The 27,100-nt window shown below is 45.5% G+C and overlaps 1 protein-coding gene across 2 annotated transcripts in view; it reads left to right on the top strand.

Annotated features, from left to right (window-relative positions):
* b3gntl1 (UDP-GlcNAc:betaGal beta-1,3-N-acetylglucosaminyltransferase-like 1) overlaps window positions 1-27,100 on the top strand; it is a 388,088-nt gene that overhangs the window by 20,501 nt on the left and 340,487 nt on the right. For both annotated transcript variants that reach the window (XM_070858174.1, XM_070858173.1), the window contains exons 4-5: window positions 1,310-1,374; window positions 12,440-12,505. In XM_070858174.1, the coding sequence (XP_070714275.1) occupies window positions 1,310-1,374; window positions 12,440-12,505 (131 nt within the window). The remainder of the gene's footprint in view (window positions 1-1,309; window positions 1,375-12,439; window positions 12,506-27,100) is intronic.

The following is a 27,100-nucleotide window of genomic DNA, read 5'->3' as shown; positions in this document are numbered from 1 at the left end:
AAATGGCCAACTCCTGCACCTAATTTTTATGTTTCTATGTTTAAAGTTGTTACTCTCCTGGTCTGTGAGGCTCAGTACCGCACCAAGCAGTGAAATATCTGGTGGTCATGAAAGGTGCTATATAAATGCAAGTCTTTCTTCTTTCGCCCAGCGAGCCATCGCAGGAGTCACCCCCTGCCCCTTTAAATGCTTCTTCTATTCTCATCCTCAGTGAATCCTCCTCCTAAGGATGTCCACTGTTGCCTGGCTGACCCTACTTTGAGAGGGTCACCGGCAACTGTTTCCCCTGAGCTCTGTCAATGAGTGTTCAAAATCTCTCCACATACTGGAAGAGTGCCAGTATCTACTACTTCTTTCAAATGAATCTTCACCTCTCTGTATCTTTCAATCTGCGAGAAGTCTGCTCCTATTTCAGACCACCGACTCTCTCACTGTTCTCTGGCTCCCACAGTGGCTGTTGCTATATACACACATTACTGGGGTACAAGTGACTACTCAGCCTGCCATTCAGACCAGGAACATCTCTGGTTCAGTCATCAGTCTGTGCTCAGTTAGCTGACTTGAGCTGAGGGGGTTGTATGGGTGGCAAAGTTGACATCATGCTCTGATAGGAAAAGAAAAAAATATTCTACCGGGGTTGCTGCTTATGAATCCCCTTCAAGTGATCCTTGTTGAAAAATGTGGGCAGCATCAGGATATTTGGTGATGCCCCCAGAGTCAAATAGCCTGCTGATATGCACTGTCTGGGTTCACACTGCCCATTTGGTTGAGCTACCCGAGTGTACCAAGTGCCCTTTGAACGATATAAACTGGCTTCAGGGGAGAAAGAAATTGCAAATGAAGGGAGCATTATTGGTCCTCAGATCTGTTTCTGTTCAACTCATTCCAAATTATTGCAGAACCGCATGCTCCTTTGTCACAAATCGCCCGAGGTAGTGTAAAGTATCTCTGGTCGTTATGTTATGAAAGGCTGGGGAGCTGCATGAATACTTGCGATAGTTGGCATTGGTACAGGATCAAGGATGCTCCTTGTTAATTACTCTTTGATATATTGCTACAATGATGCAATTATCAGTTGCATAATGCACATCGACATCAGTGTCTGTCATATAATACATAGAGGATAACTCACAAACTAGGACGTGTTACAAGGCGGTAATGCATTGACGGCCTGAGATAATATTAAACTACTGCGATTGTATCAGATGTAAACTGCCATAATGCTGGATTTTATTTCACTACATGCTTCATGAGAATCACATGCCCTGTACACATTAGGTATTGAAAGATGTTTCTTGTATTTCTTCAGTGGGTTTTGCCAAGAATCAGGCCGTTACACAGAGTTTTGGGAGGTTCCTTTGCTTCTTGGATGCAGTGAGTATACAAGCTACAATCAATTTCATATAAAACTTTGCACTGTTCCAGAAAACATGGGCACTTATATTTTATTATTAGCTGTTCTGCTGCATTGGATGTTTAATGCCCAGTCTCCTGCATGACAAAATGGATAAACTGAGCCAACTGACTTTTATTTGGTAATGTGATTGACCACTAAAGTTGCCTACTGGAAATAGTTGTGCAATACGAACCAGCAATCAGATTGAAAGGTCATGACAAAAATTGAAGCTCTGTGTGTCTCCATCTTTCAGATGAGGTGTTAAACTGATACCCTCTGAGGTGGGCATAAAAGATCCCATGGCACCATTCGAAGTAAAGCAGGAGAGTTTCCCACTGTCCTGGCCAACAACCGTGTTCCCAAACACGATTACCAAACAAAACTGTTTATCTGGTCATTTATCTCACTTGCTTTTTGCGGGACTTTGCTGGATACAGATTGGCTGCTGCGTTTGTTTACATTGCAACAGTGGTTACACTTCAAAAGTAATTCGATGGCTCAGAATCTCAGATGTAACATCCTGAAGACATGAAACGCAATCTGTTAATGCAGGATCGCTCTTTCTTTTGAGGCAACGACATCAATGCGCAGGCAATGCAGGTGTATCCAGAACCAGGGAATGTCACCCAGCAAAGTAGCTTTGTCCCCTTCCTTGGGAAGGGAAAGACAAAAGTGAACTGTTGGCACAGTGCTGCTGGGCATTTGAGTTCGTCCTTTTCTTCTGGCCACTGGCAGGTTTGGTTCTTGTATCGGGTGTACTATGCAGCCACACGGTTTTTATACAGCTGTCCTGTAGGGGCCTTCCCGTAACATTGGCGGAGATCCACAAACATGACTTTATAGCAAACTGCATTGTTCCAGTAGTGTCGGCTCTGGCTGAGTCAGAAGGTTGTGGGTTCAAGTCCCACTCCAGGGACTTGAGCACAAAAACCTAGGCTGATACTCCAGTGCACTGCTGAGGGAGTGCTGCACTGTCAGAGGTGCCGTCTTTCAGATGAGACATTAAACCGAGGCCCCGCCTGCTCTCTCAGGTGGACGTAAAAGATCCCATTGCACTATTTCAAAGAAGAGCAGGGGAGTTATCCCCGATATCCTGGCATATATTTTTCCCTCAATCAACATAACAAAAACAGATTATCTGGTCGTTATCACATTGCTGTTTGTGGGAACTTGCTGTGCGCAAATTGACTGCCATGTTTCCCACATTATAACAGTGACTACACTCCAAAAGTACTTCATTGGCTGTAAAGCGCTTTGAGACATCGGTGGATATGAAAGGCGCTATATAAATCCAAGTCTTTCTTTCAATGTTTGCCAGCAATCTCCCAGTTGTTGTGCAGCATAACTGATGCAGATTCGGAGCTCGAGATACAGATAATGTTGTGGAAACGCTTCTGCAATATGAGAGTAACCCAGTTTCAAGTGAAGTAGCCTTAGAGCTTGCATGGGGTGACCACTGGAACTGCTTTCTAGCAACACGAGCAGGTCAGGGTCTCATCTGGAAGGTGATAATGAGCATAGAATTCCTGCTGGGACAGTCATCTGGATGTGTTTAAAGAACCCTGCTGATGTTTAATCCTGCATAAAGGATTTTTTTTCTCTCCATTTAGCATCTCTCAGTACACTGTCACATCAAAGTTTACAGGGGAAGCATTTTTCTTATTTTTTGTTCTGGCTTGCATCTTTGGATCTCACCAATGTGAAATCTAATTTTAAAACCACACAGGTTTTTAGGGGCTCTTTTGTTGCAACGATGTTGAATTTTGAGTCCGTCGGAAAAAAGTAAATACTTCAAGTGGATGCTATAATCAGTTTAGTTATTCCACCCCTCCCTTTTATTGATATGGAAATTGCTTCTGAGTTGGTCGGATCTGTTTCTAATCAGTGGTAACATGCTATTTTTTGTGGTTGGCTGAATTGACAAGGAGGACCCAAACGCAAACATTCGTCAAAAGGCCAGTAGGTTCTGCAGGGAAATGTGATGTTTTTCCAACCAGAAATGTTTTACGTTTAATCTCTGCCTTAAACTTGGTTGCCGTTGTGTGGTGAAGCCACTGAGTCATTGGAATTCAGATCCACTCTAGAACTAGGGATTTGGATTAATATTTGAAGAGGAAACCTTTGCAGGGCTATGGGGAAAGAGCAGGAAGTGGGACTCTTTCAAAGAGACAGCACAGCCATGATGGGCCAAATGGCTTCCTCCTTCTGTGCTGTATGATTCTATGATTCTAAAATACACTGGGGTAGAAATTCAGCGTTGACCAAAACGGGCCGCACCGACTGCTGTTGATGTTTTCACCGCCGCTGTGGATGAGGTGGCCTCTTGCGCGGAATTCAGCTCTTGTCATTGTTTTTGGACCGGACCGGAAGTTGATCATAATGGGGGGTGGAAGTGCAGTGGTCAGCACTCTAGAGGGGCGGAGTCTCTGTCGCTGTCAGTCATCAGCCTGCCGCTGATGATGTCATGACGCGTGTGTGCCACCAAGTCTCTCCCCTTCACTTAAAGGGGAGAGCCGCTGTGATTATTTAAGTTCGGTCCACCAGGGAGGGTTTTGGCCGGACCAGGGGGGCATAATTGTCGGGCCGACCTAGCAGTCGTCTGACAAAAAAAATGAAATGGTGGCCGTGGCAGTGAATAACCGGCACCCAGCCGTGTCGCGCGCACGACGAACACAGTGCACCGACAGAAAAAGCTGTCGGGGCACCGCTCGGCCACCCCCGAAGACTTCTTGCCCTGAATTTCGATGGAGCTGCGGGAGATCACACTTTGATGACGCACTTAGGAGGGGTCGGCAGCAGCGGGACAGAAGTGGGGCCCCAACGAAAAATCGCCAGCGGCGGCCATTCAACCCCAAATTGGCGGCCATTCGACTCCGCCGCATGGCCGCTGCTTTCCGAGAGCTATTTTCGGGAGGCTAAATTTCAGCCCCGCTATGTCATGACAGGATTCTTAATTGGTCAACTATCACCTATATTCTCTCCCCCGCCCCCCACCATCATTGCAACTCATGAATAATACAGCGGCTACACATAATCCCATCCCTTCTAGCTGGAAGTTGAATCAATTAGTGTCGTGTTTTAATCTTAGCTACAAATGACTAGAAAAGAAAAGGGTGGGTGGAGGAGAAATTGAGAGATGATAGACAATCAGTTTAAAAATCTTTCTCTGATCGTGGTTGTGCTCAAAATGACAGAAACAGAAAGCTGGGGTGAGGAGAATTCTTACATGAAGCTCATACCTTTACACACTGGACTGCTTTTACCCAAGGAGTACAACCTTCCATTGGAGGGTTTATCATTTTTGTGGCAGTACCCAACTCCTCAGCGTTGTGTGAAAAGATCCAGCACGTGGAACTCAACTCGGTTAGACATTCCAGGAGAATCACTAGCTACGCGAATCTCCAGCTTTCTGGGCCTTATCGAGGAGCTTCAGCTAAAGATGACTTTGCTCAGGAAGGATGTTGTTACAAGTTAAGGACAGAGAACACAGAAAGAGACGAGCACTTTCCTTTGAAACCATTGGCACCAACAGTTACAGTCTACTTTACAGCGGCAGGTTGAGGCCATAAAAGAAACGGCGTGCGGCGGCCCAGGAGCAGTGTGGCGGCGTACCACTTCAAGGTACAGCGCGAGCTGATGCAGGAGGGCGACAGCAGCGTAGAGGGATGTCGTCAAGGTCCAGGTCGATGATTGGAGCGTGGACAGATACAGCAGGAGCAGCGAGAGACTGTAGAGGGACATGATCGGGGCCCAGGGGAGGCGCGAGTTCGGGGTTAGGGGCCCACACTGTGATACAAATGCGCACTAGGTCCGCGCAGCAGAACAGGTCTCCAGTTACCTTGGGCAATCCTTGCCACTGGACCAAGACCTAGCTCTGTCAAGCCCGTGTGGTAGCTGGTGTGCAATGGCCACCACATGTTAACAAAGCCACGCATGGGCATCTTCCACCCTTCAGGATATAGTTCGGGTCCTTCATTGAAACACCTGTGAACTCATCCTTTTTTTGGCGTGGAAGCAAGTCATCCTCGTTTCCATGATGATGATGATGACTTTAAACAATGCTAAACAGATCCACCTGCTGCCTGGCCAAATTGAGAACAAGCTCAACAATTAAAGGAGGTGATTGAAGATAACGTCCATCAGTCTTCAACCAATCGCATTTTTCTAAACTATATCACCGACTTGTTCACATTTTTTATGAGCTGCATCCAATAGGGCCTCGTTGCCACGGTGAAGTGCCTTACGACAAGAAAGATGTAGGTGGAGAATCTCATTCGGCCCATCTTAGCACATCATTCCCATGTGATATCAACAGAAAACACATTAGGTTCCAATTGTACGCTGACCTCACCACCACCCCTTGACAGATGATCCGCAGATTGGGAACGAGGACATTTGCACGGGCAAGATTGTGGTATTTACCCATATCTTGCCCGGCAAACATCCTTGAAACTCTTGCGCTTGATAGAAGCAGGCGCATAGCCTACTTTTATTGGTGTAGGAGCTTAAAAACCTATCAAAAACATGATTAAAATAAAATTTTAAAAAACATATTTATGTTAAAACCTTGCCCACTCAGGTAATGCTATTTTAAACCATAACCCTAACTTTAAAAAAAAATCGGCAATTTTTTTTCTTTAAAAAACATGTATAACAACTTTAATTTCTATTAATGTATTGTGTAAGGTGTTTTTTAAACGTTTTATGTAGTGATTGTGCGTTTTGGGGTTTTTCTCATTCATAGTATAGGAGATTCATAACTTACTAATCTCCTATCACTATGAATGAGAAAATACTTACCTATGATCGAGTGTCCATGCCCACGTGACTCCCACGAACGTCCCGACGTGAACGCGCTGCGACGCGCAGTCACGAGAGGCCTCCAGACTGGGATCTCCAGCGGGCCTTGCAGCTTAAGGTAAGTGCGCATTTTATTTCTATTCTACAGTGCTTTGCCCGTGGGAAGTCCTTGAGAGGAATTTCTGGGCCATTGTCTTTGATTCTTGCCACAAACTCCGTTCCCTAGCCACCGACTCCATCCCCCACCCTGTTCACTGTCTGATGCTGAACTAGACTGTTTGCAACCTTGGCGTCCTATTTGACCCTGAGATGAGTTTCCAACCACATATCCACTCCATCACCAAGGCCGCCTACTTCCACCTCCATAACATCGCCTGTCTTCTCATTTGAATTTCTTAACTAGACAAGTACTACATTTAAAATGAAGCTCCATTAAGTGCTTCTGCAAAGGATTTCTTTCATCTTTGCCTTGTGGGCTGAACCAAAACAAAATACACAAATACAGTCGAGGGATGTACACACTTCTATACAGGTTGACCCTCTTTTATCCAGCACCCTCGGTACCTGGCCTGTTCTGGATAAGGGATTTTGCCGGACGAGGGGAGGTTACGTTAAATTGGATGGTACAGGTACTAAGCAAGGCAATATCGGGGCTGGCTGGCTTGGAGTGTGGCAGAGAGATCGTGGTGCGGGGGGTGCGGTGGATTGCGGGGTCAGGCCATCGATTGCGGGAGTCGGCAGCGAGGAAGGTCATCAATTTGTTCATGTCGGAGCGGCCGGGAATGGTGCCGGACGAGGGGTGGTGACGGATAAGGAAGTCCCGGATAAGAGAGGTTCAATCTGTACCAGCTTTCTAACTGAGCCAATCTTCTGGAGAGAAGTCATTAACATTTTAATTGCATCAGGCACTCTCTCCTAGCTTTGTGCTAAAACTAAGAAAGTTTGCCAACTGAGGAAGTAGGCAAAGTCATGATCTGAAATGGTTGATTCATTAAAGGACATCCTAAGGAAGATAGTTAACGTCTCAAAATTAATATTTGACATGAAAAGATAGTCTTGTACATGAAAAAAACCTAAGAAATTAAGGACATCAGAAATGTCCAGGATGAGAAAAGGCCACGTCGCCCATCAAAGCTTATCCCTCGAGGACCATCATTCTCCCATCCTGGCTAGGGATTTATTTTGCTTCATGGATTGCATGGCTTCCGTGAGATTAGGCAGACTCTGAAAAATGTGGATATTTTTAAACAATAAAAAATTAACAGCACTTCAAACGAAAGTCCATTGCAACAATGAGCGCACTGAAACAGTGGGAATATAGACCTGTTTGGGCGGAATGCTGCCCCTGTGGACTCACCTGACTTGCCCCTTTTAAGAGCCAAATTTAGTATTGCACTTACAGTTGGCAGCACTATTGAAATTGTTCCCCAAAACACGAGTTGTCATCATCATCATCATAGGCAGTCCCTCGGAGTCGAGGATGACTTGCCTCCACTCTAAAAGTGAGTTCTCAGGTGACTATGGAGTCCACTGCGGGACCTACAGTCTCTCGTCACAGGTGGGCAGACAGTGGTTGAAGGAAAGGGTGGTCGGGGAGCCTGGGTTGACACACGCTCCTTCCGCTGTCTACATGTGGTTTCTGCTTGTTCTCGGCGACGAGACTCGAGGTGCTCAGCACCCTCCCAGATGCTCTTCCTCCATTTTGGGCGATCATGGGCCAGGGATTCCCAGGAGCCGATGGGGATGTTGCACTTTATCAAGGATACTTTGAGAATGTCCTTGAAGCATTTCCTCTGCCCACCTGGGGCTCGCTTGCCGTGTCGAAGCTCCGCGCAGAGCGCTTGCTTTGGGAGTCTCGTGTCGGACATGCGGACGATGTGGCCCGCCCAACGGAGCTGAGCGAGTGTGGTCAATGCTGGGGATGTTGATCTGAGCGAGAACACTGACATTGGTGCATCTGTCCTCCCAATGGATTTGCAGGATCTTGCGGAGGCAGCGCTGGTGATACTTCTCCAGTGTTTTGAGGTGTCTGTTGTATATAGTCCATGTCTCTGAGCCATATAGGAGGCGGGTATCATTACTGCTCGGTAGACCATAAGCTTGGTGCCGATTTGAGGTCCTGGTCTTCAAACACTCTCTTCCTCAGGTGATCGAAGGCTGCGCTGGCGCACTGAAGATGCTATTGGACCTCGTCGTCAATGTTTGCTCTTGCTGACAGTAGGCTCCCGAGGTATGGAAAATGGTCCACGTTGTCCAAGGCCTTGTCGTGGATTTTGATAATCGGGGTCAATGTTGTGTGGCGGGGTCAGGTTGGTAGAGGACCTTTGTCTTACGGATGTTTAATGGAAGGCCCATGTTCTTGTACACCTTGGTGAAGGTGTTGACGATGGCTTGGAGTTCGGCCTCTGAGTGCGCACAAACGCAAGTCTCATCTCTATACTGTAATTCAATGGCAGAGGATGGGACGACCTTGTATCTGGCCTGGAGTCGGCGGAGGTTGAACAGATTCCTGTTTGTTCTGTAGATTAGCTCCACTCCAGCAGGGAGCTTGCTACGGGTGAGGTGGAGCATTGCAGCAAGGAAGATCGAAAAGAGCGTTGGTGTGATGACGCAGCCTTGCTTGACCCCGGTCCGGACGAGGATTGGGTCTGTGGTGGATCCATTGGTCAGGATCACAGCTTGCATGTCATCATGGAGCAGATGGAGAATGGTGACAAACCTTTGAGGGCAGCTGAAACTGAGGAGGATGCTCCATAATTCCTCACGGTTGACAGTGTCAAAGGCCTTTGTGAGGTCAAAGAAGGCCATGTACAAGGGTTGGTGCTGTTCCCTGCATTTCTCTTGTTGTTGCGCGATGAAGATCATGCCCATTGTACCCCTTAGTGGATGGAATCCACATTGTGACTCTGAGAGAAGCTCTTCAGCCACCAGGAGAAGATGATTGAGGAAGATTCTAGCGATGGCTTTCCCTGTGGCCAACAGCAGGGAGATTCCTCTGTAGTTGCCGCAGTCGGAATTGTCCCCTTTTTTGAAGATGGTCACGATTACGGCGTCCCTGAAGTCTCTTGGCTTGCTCTCCTCCTTCCAGATAAAAGAGATGAGGTCATGTATTCGTGCCAATAGTGCTTCTCCGCCATGCTTTAGTGCCTCGGCGGGAATTCCATCTGCTCCTGTTGTCTTGTTATTCTTACGAATAACACATGAGTTGTAATCTGCAAGTAGCTGGAGAACGTTGATCTGTGAGCCGGTAGAGTGGTTTCGCTTCAGATCGCAGAAATCCTAATACCCGAAAAAGTGTTGAGTGGCATTGTTGCATGTTTGATGCAGTTACGTTTCATGAAATAGTGCGTGAAGTTTGTTTACGGTTATATAATTCATGTAGAAGCTGAGAAATTGCAGTGGTGATATTAGCACATAAATGCATCGTATGCCATTCCTTTGTCTGGCAGTTTAATGTAGTTATTAACCTGCTTCCTTCTAATGGTTTAAAGCCCTGTCGAAACAATTGGCTAAAGAATGTTGTATAATGTGTTAAGCATTTGTCTGCTAACACTGGCAGGAGTAATTTCCAGATGATGGTTTTTATTTGTTACCTGGTTACATAGTTGTGTGCTTGTTCTGATGAAAGCCCCTCCAGAGAAATCAAAGTATTTAAACACTATCCCGTGCTTAGCTATAACTTATTAATTTTTTATTGAGTCTGTACATAGCTGTACAACTTGCCTTTCTGATCATGCTGCAGCCATGAAATGTGACCCAAAATCTGGAGGAAAGAATCTCTAATTATAGCATCCAGCTGGAGTCTGAATGGCCTTAATGTTTTTGTCCCGATAACTGCCCTCCTCTTGGAAGATTATTTCAAACATTTGTCACTCTTTGAGTGAAGAGATTTTCCATGGTGTCAGCTATAGCCCAGTGGGTAGCACTCTCGCCTCTGTTAAGGAAGGTTGTGGGTTCAAGTCCCATTCCAGAGACCTGAGCACAAAATCCAGGCTGGCACGCCAGTGCAATACTGAGGGAGTGCTGCACTGTCAGAGGTGCCATCTGTTGGATGAGACGTTAAACCGAGACCCTTCCTGCCCTCTCGGGTCGATAAATTCCCATAGCACTATTCGGAAAAGAGCAGCAAAATTCTTCCAATATTGGCCAATATTTATCCCTCAACCAACGTCACTAAAACAGATTATCTGGTCATTATCACATTGCTGCTTGTGGGACGTTCTGTGTGCAAATAGTCGAATTTCCAACAGTGACTAAACTTCAAAGAGCTGTAAAATGTTTTGGCATATCCCGAGGTTGTGAAAGGTGCTTTATAAATGCAAGTGTTTAAAAAAAAATCTTATTTTCCGTTCTGTTTTTAATTTACTTTTCATTCATTTAAACTTATGTTCTCTGGATTCATCTCTCTGACTTAATTTAGAATAATATTTTGGATTGATCACAGCAAAGTGAGAGTTTATGTTAAAAATCTAGTTATTAAATCATTTGAATTGAGCAATTTTTAATTAAGTGTACTGGACTGTAACATTATAACATGGAATCTCTGTTTTAAAAAAAATTGTACTCCACTGTGTGCCTATATATTCCAGCATTCTGTTTGCATTTTTTAATTATTTCATTATAGTGTCTAAATGTTGGATGTAACAGTCTACTATCACTTCATCTTCTTTATACCAGCTCAGTTCTGTTCGTTGTATACTTTTATGTTACACCTTTCAACCTGTTTGCAATACTGTGCGCAAATTGGCAGCCGTATTTCCCATATCACAACAGTGACTCCACGCCAAAAGTACTTGTTGCCTGTAAAGCAATTTGAGATGTCCAATGGTCGTGAAAGGCGCTATATAAATGCAAATCTTTCTTTCCTTCTATATTTTTCAGCAGTTTCATTTGCCATTTGCCTGTTCGATTCCACAACCAATCTAAAGCCTGACATAATCTTTTCCTTCATTTTCTGTGTCTGCTTTTCTGCCAATTGTAATATTGGCTCATAATTTGCGGCCCCTACTGGCGCGTACAAGGTGCGTACGAGCCCGTAAGTTACCGCCTCTCCTCCAGTATTCCCTGTTCTGAACGTCCTGTGTCCAGGTACATTGAATTCACTCCCACCCTCTTGGTAAAGTGCAATCCTATCAACATGGTTGGTCCTTCGTACCTCAGCCAAGAATGACCACACCTGTGGAACCATAACTTGGCATGAGTTGGGCACTTTTTATTGGAGAGGGGGAGGAGGGAAAAGGAGGAAGAGGACGATTTAGGGTGTGGGCCATGTTGCAGATCACAGCTTTTGTTGCTGAAAATGAAACCCAAGCTAAAAATGGGAAGCCTATTTTTATAGAAATTTACAGTGTGCCATAGCTCAAAATTACTGAAGCACCCGGCCATAGGGATATTGCAGCAGCGTTTACAGGTGAAGGCTGTTCTTGGTTGATCCAGGGACTGAATGAGAAATTCCTGGCACACTGATTCGGTTCCATTGAAAATTTTAACATTTAAGGACCATTTCTTTTTATCTTTGAGCGTGTCAGCAGTTTTTAGCTATTAACTCAGGTATTGCTGAATATTTGTTATATGATAGATATATATCTATCTATAGATAGAGAAAGGGAGACGAGTTTAAGATGGTTAAACATTCCATCCCCATTTGGTAGTAATGGCCTGTGGGGGAGAGTGTGGATCAGGGGAGGTCATGACCCCCTCAATCACTGATAAAGGTCAGCCAATTTTGGATGTCAGGACTCAGCCAAACTTACAGAAAATAATTTATTAATGATATTTTTTAATTCCCGATTACGTTGCCATTTTGGGTCTGATGTGAATTCGGCATTGGAGGATATCATTGTGACTGTGCATGTCAGCTTGGGCAAATCTGAACTTGGGCCTCCTTCCCTCCTGCCATAGTAATGGTTACTTGTCTATAAAAAGAAGGAAGAAAGTTACTTACATTTATATAGCACCTTTCACGGCCTTAGGACACATGAAAGCACGTCACAGCCAATGGGTACATTTGAAGTGTAGCCACTGTTATAATGTAGGGAAGCAAGCTCATCAATGTGTTCTGGTGTGTATATTTGCAGTGGGAAGAGCACACATGTGTTATTACATAGGATATAAAGCACATCAACAGGCCATTTATCTCAACCATTGCAAGCCGGCCTTTATGCTCCACTCGAGCCTCCTCCCATCTTTCCTCATCTAACTCTTATCAGCATAACCCTCTATTCCCTTCTCCCTTTGTCATAGGATGATGCCATGATGCCACAAAGAGTGAGGCTGCAGTATGAAGCTGCCCTGAAACACACCAATTGTGTAAGTACTGAAACTGGTCAGGTCTTTAGACAGTCAAGTAGACATTTTTCTACCATCTTGATAACTCATTTAATAAACGCAAGGGCAAATTCACAACTCCTGCGTTTGAAAGGAGCACAATCGGTGTGACAGTGCTGCTGGCCTCTCTCAGATCCATGCTTCGCAGTGGGAGCACAGGGTCGGTGAATTTACCCAATCATATTCTCACATGAATCGTGCTATTGTTCCAAAGATCGTGGAAACTGGAAAATTTGAAGTTTCACTTTCTGTGCTAGCCTGCATGTTTATTTGAGATTTCTTTGCCAGTTTTAGTTTTTCCAATGTTATCAGTAGTCCTGGGGGGTTGCAGTATAAGAGTAAGGAAGTCTTGCTGCAGTTATATATGGCATCAGTGAGACCACACCTGGAGCACTGTGCACAGTTTTGATCTCCATAACTAAGAAAGGATATACTTGCCTTATAGTGGGTGTAATGAAGGTTCACAAGATTGATTCCTGGGATGAAAAGGCTGACGTAGGAGGAGAGATTGAGTAGACTAGGCCTATATTCTCTGGAGTTTAGAACAATGAGAGGTGATCTCATTGAAACATATACAATTCTTAGAGAGTTTGACAGGGTAGATGCTGAGAGGATGTTTCCCCTGGCTGGAGAGTCTAGAACTAGGGGGCACAGTCTCAGGATAAGGGGTCAGCCATTTAGGACTGAGCTGAGGAGCAATTTCTTCACTCAGAGGCTGGTGAATCTTTGGAGTTCTCTACCCCAGAGGGCTGTGAATGCTCAGTCGATGAATATATTCAAGACTGAGATCGATAGATTTTTGGACACTAAGGGAATCAAGGGATATGGGAATAGGACGGGAAAGTGGAGTTGAGGTAGAAGATCAGCCGTGATCTTATTGAATGGCGGAGCAGGCTCAAGGGGGAGAATAGCCTACTCCTGCTCCTATTTCTTGGCATAAAATATAATCGGTCAAAGTTTGTGTAATAGCGATATCTTCTGAGTGCTGCTTGATTCTTTTGTGTTCTGATAAATGTGGCTATAGCCTTTGCCGTGCCAACTGAGTGTCAGTTTTCTTCTTCAAAAACAAAAATTCTGACGCAAGGTCATCGACCTGAAACGTGAACTCTGTTTCTCTCTCCCCACAGATGTTGCCTGACCTGCTGAGTATTTCCAGCATTTTCTGTTTCTATTTCTTCCTCATTGGATAAGCGTTTAAGTCTCTTTTTCCCCCCTCCTTTCCAATTCTTTCTTATTGGCTTTTCTTGCTCGCCAATCATATTACGCAAAATCTTTCTGTTCAGTTTTAATGTTCTGCCCGATAACATTGCAGCAAAAAAAGTCCTGTGCGATAGTGTCAACATGACCATTGCCCACCCATGCCACAATAAAACCCCTAAATATAGGCCATCATAAAGGGCATAAACCTTCCTGTGGTGCTTCTTCCGTCCCCACCCTCTCCCACCCCGCCATTCACAACCAGTGCAACCGACCCTGCCAAGCCTTCCGAGAGGGACAGAAACCTATTTTGCCTCCACTGGGAATGGGAACATGGCTTTTTTTTGTCGGAGCACAGTAGGCTCAGATATGTATGTATCACTGTATGTTCCAACTTACCCTGAATCCACAAATATTCATTCATCATCATAGGCGGTCCCTCATATCGAGGATGACTTGCTTCCACGCCAAAAAGGGATGAGTTCATAGGTGTTTCAAAGAAGTACTTAATATTCCAGGTCCTGAACTAAATCCTGAAGGGTGGAAGATGCCTGTGTGTGGATTTTTTTAACGTGTAGTGGCCGTTGCACACCAGCCACCAGAGCTAGGTCTTGGTCCAGTGGCAAAGATTAACCAGGACGACTGGAGACCAGCTCTGCTGCACGGACCTAGTGCGCACATCATCATCACAGGCAGTCCCTCGGAATCGAGGAAGACTTGCTTCCACTCTCAAAGTGAATTCTCTGGTGGCTGAACAGTCCAATACGAGAACCACAAACCCTGTCACAGGTGGGACAGACATTCGTCGAGGGAAGGGGTCGGTGGGGCTGATTTGCCGCGTGCTCCTTCCGCTGTCTGCGCTTGACCTCTTCACGCTCTTTGCGCTGAGACTCGAAGAACTCAATGCCCTCCCGGATGCACTTTCTCCACCTCGTGCGGTCTTCGGCCAGTGTCTCCCAGGTGTCAGTGGTGATGTCGCACTTTACCAGGGAGGCTTTGAGGGTGTCCTTGTAACACTTCCGCTGCCCACCTTTGGCTCATTTGCCATGAAGGAGCTCTGCATAGAGCACTTGCTTTGGGAGTCTCGTATCTGGCGTTCGAACTATGTGGCCTGCCCAGCGAAGCTGATCGAGTGTGGTTAGTGCTTCAATACTGGGGATGTTAGCCTGGATGAGGACACTGATGTTGGTGCACCTGTCCTCCCAGGGGATCCGCAGGATCTTGCGGAGACATCGTTGGTGATATATCTCCAGCGACTTGAGGTGCCTTCTGTACATCGTCCATGCCTCAGATCCATACAGGAGGGCGGGTATTACAACAGCCCTGTAGACCATGAGCTTGGTGGTAGATTTGAGGGCCAGGCCTTCAAACACTCTTTTCCTCAGACGGCTGAAGGCTGCACTGACGCACTGGAGGCGATGTTGAATCTCCGCATCAATGTCTGCCTTTGCTGATAAGAGGCTCCCGAGACATGGGAAGTGGTCCATGTTGTCGAGAGCCGCGCCATGAATCTTGATGATTGGAGGGCAGTGCTGTGCAACGAGGACAGGCCGGTGGAGGACCTTTGTCTTACGGATGTTAAGCATAAGGCCCGTGCTTTCATATGCCTCAGTGAATACATTGACTATCTCCTGGAGTTCAGGATTGCGCACACAATCGCAGTGTGGGCTGGCTCCTGGACCCTCAGCTCTTCTGGCCCCATTACAATGTACTTCAGACATCAGAATACCTGTGAACAACACAACGACAGATCAGCTAGTAAGCATAAAAGAATGTCATTATCTTGGTGCCAAAGATCAGACCTTGCTATTCTAAACAAATAGTGATGAAATTTTTCTTAAATTCATCACACTGATTAGCGTTTCTTTGTGCCTTTGATTTTTAATGTGTCCTACTTAACAGTCAAACAATTGCTTAAGAGCTGAGGGATCTGTGGGGTAATCTCTCAACAGTGCAAAAGATTTCCTCCTCATGGAAAGGTTGCTGAATCTCTGAATAGAGAGCATATAAACACCATAGCTGATCTCTCTCCCCGAGCCTGAGGCAACAAATATTCCTTCCTTGTTCCTTTTATTATTTTCCAGTAAACAAGTAAAATGGTGGAAATGCATACTTTTGCCAATTGAGCATTAGTTGTCTGAAAGCAGAGCTCCGAGCCATTCAAACACTTCTCAGGTCGAAGCTATTTAATGCCCCAGCTTTCTTGGTGTGAGGGCTATGTTTTTGTACACATCAATTTTCCTGATCAGCTCCCCACCTTCAAAATGACTCTTCCAAAGTATAAAAGGGAACTATGAGAGATACTGGTAGAATTGGAGCTGCTTCACAAAATTGTTCCTTTGGGTTTACAAATGGAAAACAAAAAGGAAAATTATTCACTTCAAGTGTGAACTAGAGTTTAGGAAATCATTGTACCAGGAGGTTCAGTTATACTGAGTATGTGATAAGCCCATAGTAAAGGATTATAAACACGATGCTCCTAACAGATATTGAGCTCTGTGGCAAACTTCACTTGAAAAGAAGAAATGGGAATGAGCTGCTCAGGAACTAACTCTCACAGGATCACAATCCAAAATTTAGCTTTAGAATTTGACCCGTAAAGGGCCTTGTAAAGGTGACTCATTTGCACTAGAATTATTTACACCATGTTTAAGTATAGGAGATAGATTTGCATTAACACGTTTCCAATACACACAGATATATTTTACAGAGGAATAACTTGCATTTGTATAGTGCCTTCAGCATACTGAAATCCCCCTTGCTGCTTTATTCACAACAGTTTATCTACTACATTTTAAAAGTGTGCGTGAATCATAACTTGCAATCACTGAAGCTGCAAGTAAATTATGAACGCTTGGTCTTTCGAATAGGTGAAGCGTATCCAAGTTTCTTGTAAATTTCTCTATCTGTGGTCCTTATCAGTGCACTGAGAAAGTGCAGAAGTCAGGCTCTTGTCTCTGTTTAATGAGTATTGTGAACTTGGCTTCCTGCTCTGTAGTTTCTATGGCACGTTGTTATCGAGGGCCAAGTGTTACCTCCATGCAGTGAGTCAACATTTTCTTTTTCACTGCAGCAAGATTAAAATAATTTCCCACAATAAGAACAACATTGACTGCAGAATAAATCTAAGATAATAAACTGTGGACAGGTGGCAGCGAACTAACTAGAAGGCTGCAGTTCGATGGAACATTTCAGGCAATATTGCAGGTTACACAAGCAAAGCTTGATTAGGTAATGGGCCTTCACGTTATGTTTCTGAAATTGTAAGTGTGACAATACAACTTAAAAACAACTTCAAACAGTTGCGAAGAATGAGTGATCATTTAACCTTATTTGTACATCTCAGTCTTTCTCAACTAGATCCTATCCTTTGGAACTCTTTCTCCTCTTCACCTCGTTTCTTCCCACCCTTTGAAAGCCTCCTTGGAGCTGTGCTTTTGGTCAGCTCTCCTAATTCTTCCACTCCTCAGCCCATGCTAAGCTGCTTGGGACATTTTATTACAACAAAAAAATTACATTTATATAGCGCCCTTAATGTTGAAAAACATCCCGAGGTGCTGCACCAAAGGAAGAGATATGAGGAGTGGTACTAACAATTTGTTCAGAGATTCGAGGTGCTGGGGAGTGGGTGGAGGGAGAACTGGGAACGAATGTAGGTCAGCAAGGATAGGGTGGTTGGTGAGCGGGGCTTAGTGCAGGATAGGATATGGACAGAATTTTGAAGTGAAGTGTATGGAAGGTAGAGGATGGGAAGCTGGCCGGGAGAGCATTAGAATAGTGGAGGCTGGAAGTGAGAAAGACATGGATGAGGGTATCCGTAGCAGATAGGCCGAGGCAGGAGAGGCTGGTGGAAGTAGGCAGACTTTGTGAGGGGGAGGATATAGGATCGGAAGCTCAGCTCCGGGTGGAATAGAACACTTGCGAGCAGAGTAGAGTTGTGAACAGCGTGGTTCAAACTGAGACAGTGACTGGCTGAGGAGGATGAAATCGGGGACAAGGGTCTGGAGTTTGTGGTGGGGACTGAAGAGGGTGGCTTCAGTCTTGCCTATGACATCATCATCGGCAGTCCCTCGAAATCGAGGAAGACGCTTCCACTCTAAAAGTGAGTTCTCAGGTGACTGTACAGTCCAATACGGGAATTACAGTCTCTGTCACAGGTGGGGCAGACAGTGGTTGAAGGAAAGGGTGGGTGGGGAGCCTGGTTTGTCGCATGCTCCTTCCGCTGCCTGCGCTTGTTTTCTGTATGCTCTCGGCGTCGAGACTCGAGGTGCTCAGCACCCTCCCGGATGCTCTTCCTCCACTTAGGGCGGTCTTCGGCCAGGGATTCCCAGGTGTCAGTGGGGATGTTGCACATTATCCAGAGGCTTTGAGGGTGTCCTTGAAATGCTTCCTCTGCCCACCTGGAGTTTGCTTGCCGTGTAGGAGTTCCGAGTAGAGCGCTTGCCTTGGGAGTCTTGTCTATTAAGTGAAAGTCAATACAGAAATGCTAGTCATTGTTCGTGAAACCATTGAAGCTCAACAGTGTGCGATCATTAAAACAATGTGGGTTAATGACCGTCTCTAGTGATGTTGATTCTGCTCTCATTTGGGATCGCAACTCTGTCATCACCACTCACTCCTTTGAATAATCTAATCACAGAAATAAAAAAAAAGGGCATCTGATGCTGACACGCCCACTTTAAACTCACAACCGATCAATGGCTATTGTTTACATTACATCGCCCTTATCTTTCATTTGAGTTTGTAAATTGTTTTTGTGCTTCCCGCATGCTTTAGTTGGCGAGCGCACTCGATTGTGTGGCACTTGGGCAGACCCACGGGCCCTTCGAGGTTTGATCCTGGTCTGTGCTGAGTTAATGCATCTCAACAGGGAGGGGCAGGCAGCAGTCGGGTCACCACAGTGTCCCTGGAATCGTAAAAAGGGAAACCGGCTAGATTTCCAGTTCCTGCTCCAATTGCTATTCAGTGAAGTTAGCTGGAAAATATGCATGTGGACATTGGGTGAAGACAAGATCACAATGGACTGGCCTGTCAACAGTAGCTCTCTAGGCCCATGTGTGAAGAATGGTAACTCGGGTGCTGGACCAAAGGAATGTAAATACAAGGAAAGCTTAATTCAAAGCAAATTGGGGTTTATTTTGGCCAACACGTGAAAACAGGCACTAAAAGTGGGTGCAGTGCTAATAAGATACGCCTGTTTGGAAATCTGGATTTAACACACAATTTTGGTCCTAATTGCTGATCACCATAATTTGAACGTGCCTGGAGGTGCTAAACAGACACTTGCAGGTTTAGCACCCAACCGCTGATTAGATGCAATTTTCGTGGAATAGTATATGTGGGCTCCTCGCACCCACTTCCCCTGAAGGTGTAGAGTGCTCTGGCTGCACACAGTGGCACATTGCAGGATGGCTCAGGAACCGAGGGAGAGGGGCACAGGTTCTCGGGCGCTGCACTGGAGGTCCTGCTGGAGGAAGTCCAGAGGTGGAGGGATGTCCTGTACCCTCAGGGGGGAAAGACGCCACCTTGCACACCTGTCCCTCTCTCATGTTGCTCTGCCTGGCCTCATCCTCGATCCATTCCTTGTACACACCAATGGGACTCTGAGCAAGATACCCATGACCAAGCACTCCCCTTCTCTTGTGACTCCTATAAAGTAGAGTAGCACAGCACTTACTCTTTTTGGGTGAAGTCCTCAGAGAATTTGCTCATGTGTTGATGAAGACTTGGCAAAGTGTCAAAGAAAGCCTTCTGATGTGTTTAAGAGGTCATCGACACAGTTCCAGCAGTAATGACAACGAAGTGGTAAGTTGCGCTTGAAATTGACCATGCCGTGTTTACTCCTAAACAGCTGGTCACTGTTAGGAGAGGGTGTTAGTTGAAGCGTTAGCCACCAAAATGCTGTGCAGTCTCTTTAATGCATGCAAGCTGACATTTTAAGTGGCAATCAGCTGTATAACTAGCATTCTGGCAGCTGTTCCTAGTGCAGGCTTCAACTCCTTTACCAAGATGGCATCTTGCGCTAAACACAGACTAAACCCGGCGTTTCAGCTTAAGACCCCATCTTGGCCACCTCTTTAGTGCCTAACGTATTCAGCAAAATTGCCCCCTTTATATCTTCGTAGGGGGGAAGGTGGGAGAAATTGGAGGAAACATTTGATTTCATTTATTTTGATTATGTGGCAAGCACACGCAGCATTTTAAAGGTGACACGTTGTTAGTGAAGGGCTAGTAGATTTAGAAACTGAAGCTGCTGGTACCAAAAGGCTAATGCTGACTCCAGTCTTTACATCTAGTACAGTACTGGAAACTGTACAGTAGAGAATAATAGCAGGGATTTGGTATATGGGTGGTGGAAGGTAAACTGGAGGATGTCCGCCTAAATCAAGTATTTCATACAACATAATCAATATTCTTTTTTAATTTCACCCTCCCTTACGAGCAGATCCTGAAACAAGCAATGGTTTTCTGAGTAATGCAATGAATTCAGTCTCTAAAAGAATACATCTCATACCTTACCCAACTGATCGTTCCTTATCTTTGAGCCGAGACAGCGAGTGCCAGCAGGCTGAAGCCAATCCTCTCCTCGCATGATATCCACACGTGGTCTTTCCAGCTGGGCTCACTGGACAGCAGTCAGGAGCGGGATCCTTCGCTGAACTTACCTCCTTGGGACAGGCTGCTGAGACTAATATTGGTGCTCCTTCTGCCACCCAACTGAGATCAACTAACCCAGCAAAGACCGGGCAGCGAACCTGGGCCCTCATTGAGTCAGATAATGAGAAATTGTTAATTACCAAAGATCACATACTAAAGTACTTCAGTGCATTTAGGTATTGAATTATAGTGAATATTAAGAAAGGTCTATAGTTGTACATCTAGCAAATTCATATTTAGGAAAACAATTGTACCAGTGAATCAATATCAGTGGGTGACAGTGGGAATAGTAAACCTTGCTTTCATTTCAACTCATGACAAACATTTATCAAAACTCCACAATAAATATGCAGCAACTTTACCACATTTGGGCTGATCCAGGCAATGTATTAGATTACTAATGAACTCAAACACTGAGAGAGTATTTTAGCTCTGTGACAGTCGCTCAATGATTTCTCTGCTCCAGATAAATAACCAAATTCAGTTTTGGAATTCAACTGTATCTGTGGTTTCCATTAATTAACTCCATTAAATTCCTTTAACTTCTGTGTTACTCAGAAGCTACAATCATTTCTCAAAAACATATACTAATGCTGGGTTGTTGGTGTATATTTTAGATACAGTGAGCAAATGATCAGCCACCTCAAAAAGGAGCTTATTCTAAATGATTATTATTAATTTGAACTGAAACCTATTTGTAGAGTGGGAAGTTGTATTGTCCAAGCCGCCTCAGCTGTCCGATGTATTGGAGACATGCTGTACATTTCACTGATTCATAAAGCCACATAGCACACTATCAAGAATGATCTGTACGTACCTATACTGCACACAATGTAGAACTGTACAAACTAGCAGTACGGTGAATGATTGAGGCAAAGGAGCGGTGAGAGATCAGCGGCGAGAGATCGTGGCGGAGGAGCGGCGAATGTTTGGTGCGGAGGTGCGGTGAGAGATCGTGGCGGAAGTGCGGTGAGAAATCGTGGCGGGGGAGCGGCGAGAGATCGTGGCGGAGGTGCGGCAAATGAGGGTGCGGGGCCCAGAAGAGGCGAGAGCCCGGGGCAGCACGGGCCAGTCCACACTGCGATATGTGTGCGCTCTAGGTCCGTGCAGCAGAGCAGGTCTCCAGTCATCCTGGTTTACCCTTGCCACTGGATAAAGGCCTAGCTCTGTCAAGCCCGTGTGGTGGCTGATGTGCATCGGTCACCACACGTTTAAAAAAATCCACACACAGGCATCTTCCACCCCTGGAGTTCAGGACTGGAATATCGGGTCCCCCATTGAAACATCTGTGAACTCATCCCTTTTGGTGTGGAAGCAAGTCATCAAGGAACCGCCTATGATGATGATGACAATGCATAGAACTGTACTGTTATGGGGTGGTAAAGGGGATTATTGCCAGAAACTAAGCTGCTCCCACACAATCTCTGGTGCACAACATCCCCTCCCAAATACATCAACAATAACAACTTGCATTTATATAGCATCTTTAACATAGTAAAATATCCCCAGGTGCTTCACAGAAGCTTTATCAAAACAAACGAGCCGCATATGGAGGTATTAAAGACCGGTGTCCAAAAGCTTGGTCAAAGAAGTAAGTTTTAAGAAGCACCTTCAAGGAGAAGAGAGAGGCAGAAGGGTTTAGGGAGGGAATTCCAGAGCCTTGGGTGCAGAAATCTGTAGGCACAGCCGCCAATGGTGGCGTGATTAAAATCGTGGATGCGTAAGAGGCCAAAGTTTAAGGAATGCAGAGATCTTGGTGGGTTGTAGGGCTGGAGGAGGTTATAGAGATAAGGAGGGGTGAGGCCATGGAGGGATTTGAAAACCAATTTTAAAATGGAGGCGTTGTCGGCCCTGGAGCCAATGTAGGTCAGCGAGCGCCACAGAATAGATTGAAAAACACCCAATAGCATCACCGATACTGGCAGCCCAGAAGGAAGCATGCACGATATCGGCGATGGCCCTGGACCAGTTGCCATTGTCTCCTCTGGTGTAGGTGTGGCCTTCCAGGAAACAAACTTCACTGTCATCTCAATTTTTAATCTCCTATTTCAAACATTTATACCAAATCAAAATTGTACATTATCAGTTTAATTAAAGTATTTACTACATCTTTCTCAATAAACAAATAGTTTCTTCTAAAGTAGCTTCCTGCAATTTTTATACATCATTACATAACTCTTGTTTCTATTAACACTCCAGTAAATGTTTAAGAAGAAATCTATATTTACATTATTCCTGTGACATGTTAGAACTATAGAACAATGGACAAAATAAAATGGTTTGTGTTTTTCCCCTTTTTTGGTTCTCTTCCTAAATGCCTTAATATTTTTTAAAGAGTAAATAAAAATTACAAATTCTCCCCACCCTTACCCTCCGCAACAGCACAAACCCTCCCCTCCCCACCCTCACCCTCCTCAACAGCAGGGTTGCATGTTTGTGTAAAACTACTCACTTCGTCGATCATTCAAAATGAAATGTTTAGAAATTTCAATTTTAAAATGTTTTAAGCATTTCAGAACCTCTTTAAAAGCGTTTGGACTTCAAGACCTGGTGGGTGTCCACCGGTACGCTCGCGGCCTTCCGCAAGAGGTGGGCGTTGGAGGAACTGGAGTGCATCATCACCCCCGGCAACCAAATTTTAATTTGATTTGTTTAACGTCCAAAGTTTAATTTGTGAATTTGTCAGTTTTAGTGGCCCCCTTGATTTATAGTTTTACTTAAAACAGTTGAAACTTGTTTAGATGAGGGAAAAATAGATTTTTGTTTCTGTTTCTTCCAAAATCATCTCCAAACCTAGGGGGAAAAAAGTGTTTTTAACACTCATTTTTTGTGAAAAGTTCATTAAAAATATTTAAATTCTTTCAAGTCTCATTGCAGTTTTGACAGAAGTTGCTCTAAGTTTCTCTTTCCCTGTTCAATGTTATTGTTAAACATATGACAAAAAATAATAAACTCTGATTCCAAACAGAGCTCAAATAAGAAAGTGAATAAAGTGGTTAAACTTCCTGAGAAGGTTATCTATCCCTTGGCAATGAGTTGGGATCAGTTCTGGTGAAGTAGTTTCTTCTTTTTCTGCTGCCGGTTCTTCTGTCTCTCACAGATTCTGAGGTACAAATGGGTGCACAAACTTTTTGCCCTCTCACATAACATGATGTAACGAACCCTGATAGACTCTTTCAACACCTGGCAAAAATTTAACTGGAACTTACCTCGTGACATTCAACATCACTTTCCTATATTTTTTTCTGGCTTTAACCAATTTTCTGAATGAAAAAAAAATCATTGTAGTGTCACTGGGGACCTAAAACTTATTTGTTTTAGCCTCCTTCCTGCGACCATTGTACATGTACTGCACCTCCACCTGTGTTATCCCAAAGTGCGGCTGCTGCTTAGTCTCCGGGAGTCTCCTGGACCCTCACCCCTCTCTCTATCCCTCTCTCTTTGTCTCTCTGTCCCTCTCTCTCTCGCTCTCTCTCTCCATCTCCCCCTCTCCATCTCTCTCCCCGTCCCCCTCTCCATCTCTCTCTCTGTCCCTCTCTCACTCTCCATCACTTTCTTTCTCCCCACTCTCTCTCCCTTCAGATTCCTAATCTCTCCCCGTTCAATCCTCGATCTTTCCACCCCCCCCCCCCCAGGCCCCCCACTGGCCACCAACAGATCCCCTGAACTCTGCATGGAGCCGACGAAAGCATGGAGCCAATTGGATACTGTACGTGTGTGGCTCCGGTATTCCGCGAGCTGGCACTGAAGGCTGAAAAGGCGAAGAATCAGCATGTGGAGGATTCTCCTGCTGTCCAACTGAAAGGTCAAAGTTCAAGGGAAAAAACCAAGCCCCTTCCGGCGATACACAGCAACCCATCAACTATCGGAAAACACATTTCAAGAGCTGCAATTGCGATGGACTGTGCGCTTGCAAGACTCACAAATGGGTCTGTCTGGATTCCCGCGGCCATTGTGTATTGGACCCCTCCCTCGCTCCAGCAACTGTGCGGCATTTCAAATCATGTACGCGTGAGTTCAGGGATCAGTGCGCATACATGCGCAGCCACACACCCTAGAGGGAACAGTGGTCATAGTCTCAGGATAAGGGGTCGGCCATTTAGGACTGAGATGAGGAGAAATTTCTTCACTCAGAGATTGGTGAATCATGGAATTCTCTACCCTCGAGGGCTGTGGATGGTCAGTTAATGAGTATATTCAACACGGAGATCAATAGATTTCTGGGCTCTAAGGGAATCAATGGATATAGGGTGGGAAAGTGGAGTTGATGTAGAAGTTTAGCCATGATCTTATTGAATGGCGGAGCAGGCTCGAGGAGCCTTATGGCCTTCTCCTGCTCCTATTTCATATGTTCTTGTATTTGCCCCCACCCCATCCACCACTGCTCTCCGTACCGTAGAAAACCTGGATAAATTCTTGAAAGGAGAACTGGGCCACTCACTCCCAGGGGAGCAATGGAGGGAGCCACTGAGGCTGACCTGTGACCTGAAGTCTACTGAAAGAAGTTGAGCTCAACATGCACCAATGCACGTCACTCACCCCGCACAAACTGTAAATTTTACCTGACCGCATCAAACAAATGCTGGCACAAGCATAGCGATAAAGGCACATTCTGGTCCTCCCCCGTGACATCAGTTCTTCTGATCAGAGGTCCTGTTGGGAATCCAGAGCCACGGCTGGTCTCACCAGCGAATAGGCCCAAGCCGAGGCCTACTGCCGATGGAGAATCCCCACCGATCAGCTGCTTGCCCAGCTCTTGTGCCAAGCAGCATGAAAGCTTTGAGCAACTGGCAGCACCACCACAGCAAACATGTAGACCAGGAATTGGTGGGACACCTGCCAGTCAGAGTAAGCAAGGCAGAGCCTTCACCTGAAACTAGGAAAAGCACCTGGAGCTATGGGCCAGCTCCCAGCAGGCTCTACCCCAACCATTCTACACTAGCACACCTGCAGGGATGCCTAGGGACTGAACTCCAAATGAACCAGAGTCTTGATTGATTACTGGATCATAAGTTATGGTACCTATCGGGCAAGGCCTGAGGATGCTGAAATATTCCTGTCGTAACAAGGGCATTAGAGCAGCAGCTGCCAAATGCATCATTCTAAATTGCAGGTCACCTTCACAAAAAAGAAGTGTAGAAACCGGGCCATCAGTAGGAGGCTTATGTTGACCTCTCATTGCCCTAGAGTGGGGTAAGATTCATAACTCTTGGAAATGCAAATATGGCTACAGAAGGAGTGAGATTGTTCAGTCTTTCTCGTATCATTGTAATGAGTCACAGCTGTCTCCTGATATGTGCTATGCAAAACGCCCTGCGCTCTCAAACTGATGTCTGTTTGCCTTTTTACAGAGAGGTGTCTGAGAAATATTGGGAGTTGTGTTCTTACCCGATAATTTCCACACTGAGTCACTCGAGCTGCAGAAATGTAACTTCCTTTTGAAGCTATAATTTTAGATAATCTGTGCTCTTTTGAAATCATGGGAAACCCCAGACCAGTTCTGAGTTCCCATTTTCTGATGAAATATAATAAAACAACAGAGGCAGGTAGTTCTGCCATGAAACATGTCTGTGGTGATGGACCATGGGCATATATCTATAGCCAGTAAGGTCTGCAAAGACTGTGCATTTATCAAGGTAACAGTAACGCAACACAGAACGACTTTAATGTGACATTTTGCCAGTGTCAACACGGAGATCAATAGATTTCTGGGCTCTAAGGGAATCCATGGATATAGGGATCGGGTGGGAAAGTGGAGTTGATGTAGAAGTTTAGCCATGATCTTATTAAATGGCGGAGCAGGCTCGAGGAGCCTTATGGCCTTCTCCTGCTCCTATTTCATATGTTCTTGTATTTGCCCCCACCCCATCCACCACTGCTCTCCGTGCCGTAGAAAACCTGGATAAATTCTTGAAAGGAGAACTGGGCCACTCACTCCCAGCACTCTGAATGGATAGTATTGGTAGCTCGTTTTCTCATTCACACCAGATGCTTTTGTGCAAATAAGAATGATACCTCATAGATGACTGTTGGGGTTGGGATTCATCATAGGCAGTCCCTCGGAATCGAGGAAGACTTGCTTCCACTCTGAAAGTGAGTCCTTAGGTGGCTGTACAGTCCAATACAAGAACCACAGTTACTGTTACAGATGGGACAGATAGTCGTTGAGGGAAGGGGTGGGTGGGATTGGTTTTCCGCACGCTCTTTCCGCTGCCTGCGCTTGATTTCTGCATGCTCTCGGCATTGAGACTCGAGGTGCTCAGCGCCCTCCCGGCTGCACTTCTTCTACTTAGGGCGGTCTTTGGCCAGGGACTCCCAGTTGTCAGTGGGGATGTTGCACTTTATCAGGGAGGTTTTGAGGGTGTCCTTGTAACGTTTCTTTGCCCATCTTTGGCTCGTTTGCCATGAAGGAGTTCCGAGTAGAACGCTTGCTTTGGGAGTCTCGTGTCTGGCATGCAAACAGTGTGGCCTGCCCAGCAGAGCTGATCGTGTGGTCAGTGCTTTAATGCTGGGGATGTTGGCCTGGTCGAGGACGCTAACGTTGGTGCGTCTGTCCTCCCAGGGGATTTGCAGGATCTTGCGGAGACATCATTGGTGGTATTTCCTCAGCGACTTGATGTGTCTACTGTAGATGGTCCATGTCTCTGAGCCATACAGGAGGGCGGGTATGACTACAGCCCTGTAGACCATGAGCTTGGTGGCAGATTTGAGGGCCTGGTCTTC

The sequence above is a fragment of the Pristiophorus japonicus genome, chromosome 16 (genome assembly GCF_044704955.1).
Source record: "Pristiophorus japonicus isolate sPriJap1 chromosome 16, sPriJap1.hap1, whole genome shotgun sequence".
Classification (NCBI taxonomy): domain Eukaryota; kingdom Metazoa; phylum Chordata; class Chondrichthyes; family Pristiophoridae; genus Pristiophorus; species Pristiophorus japonicus.
Note: the sequence above shows the minus strand (reverse complement) of the source record. Positions and strands in the feature narration are given on the sequence as shown.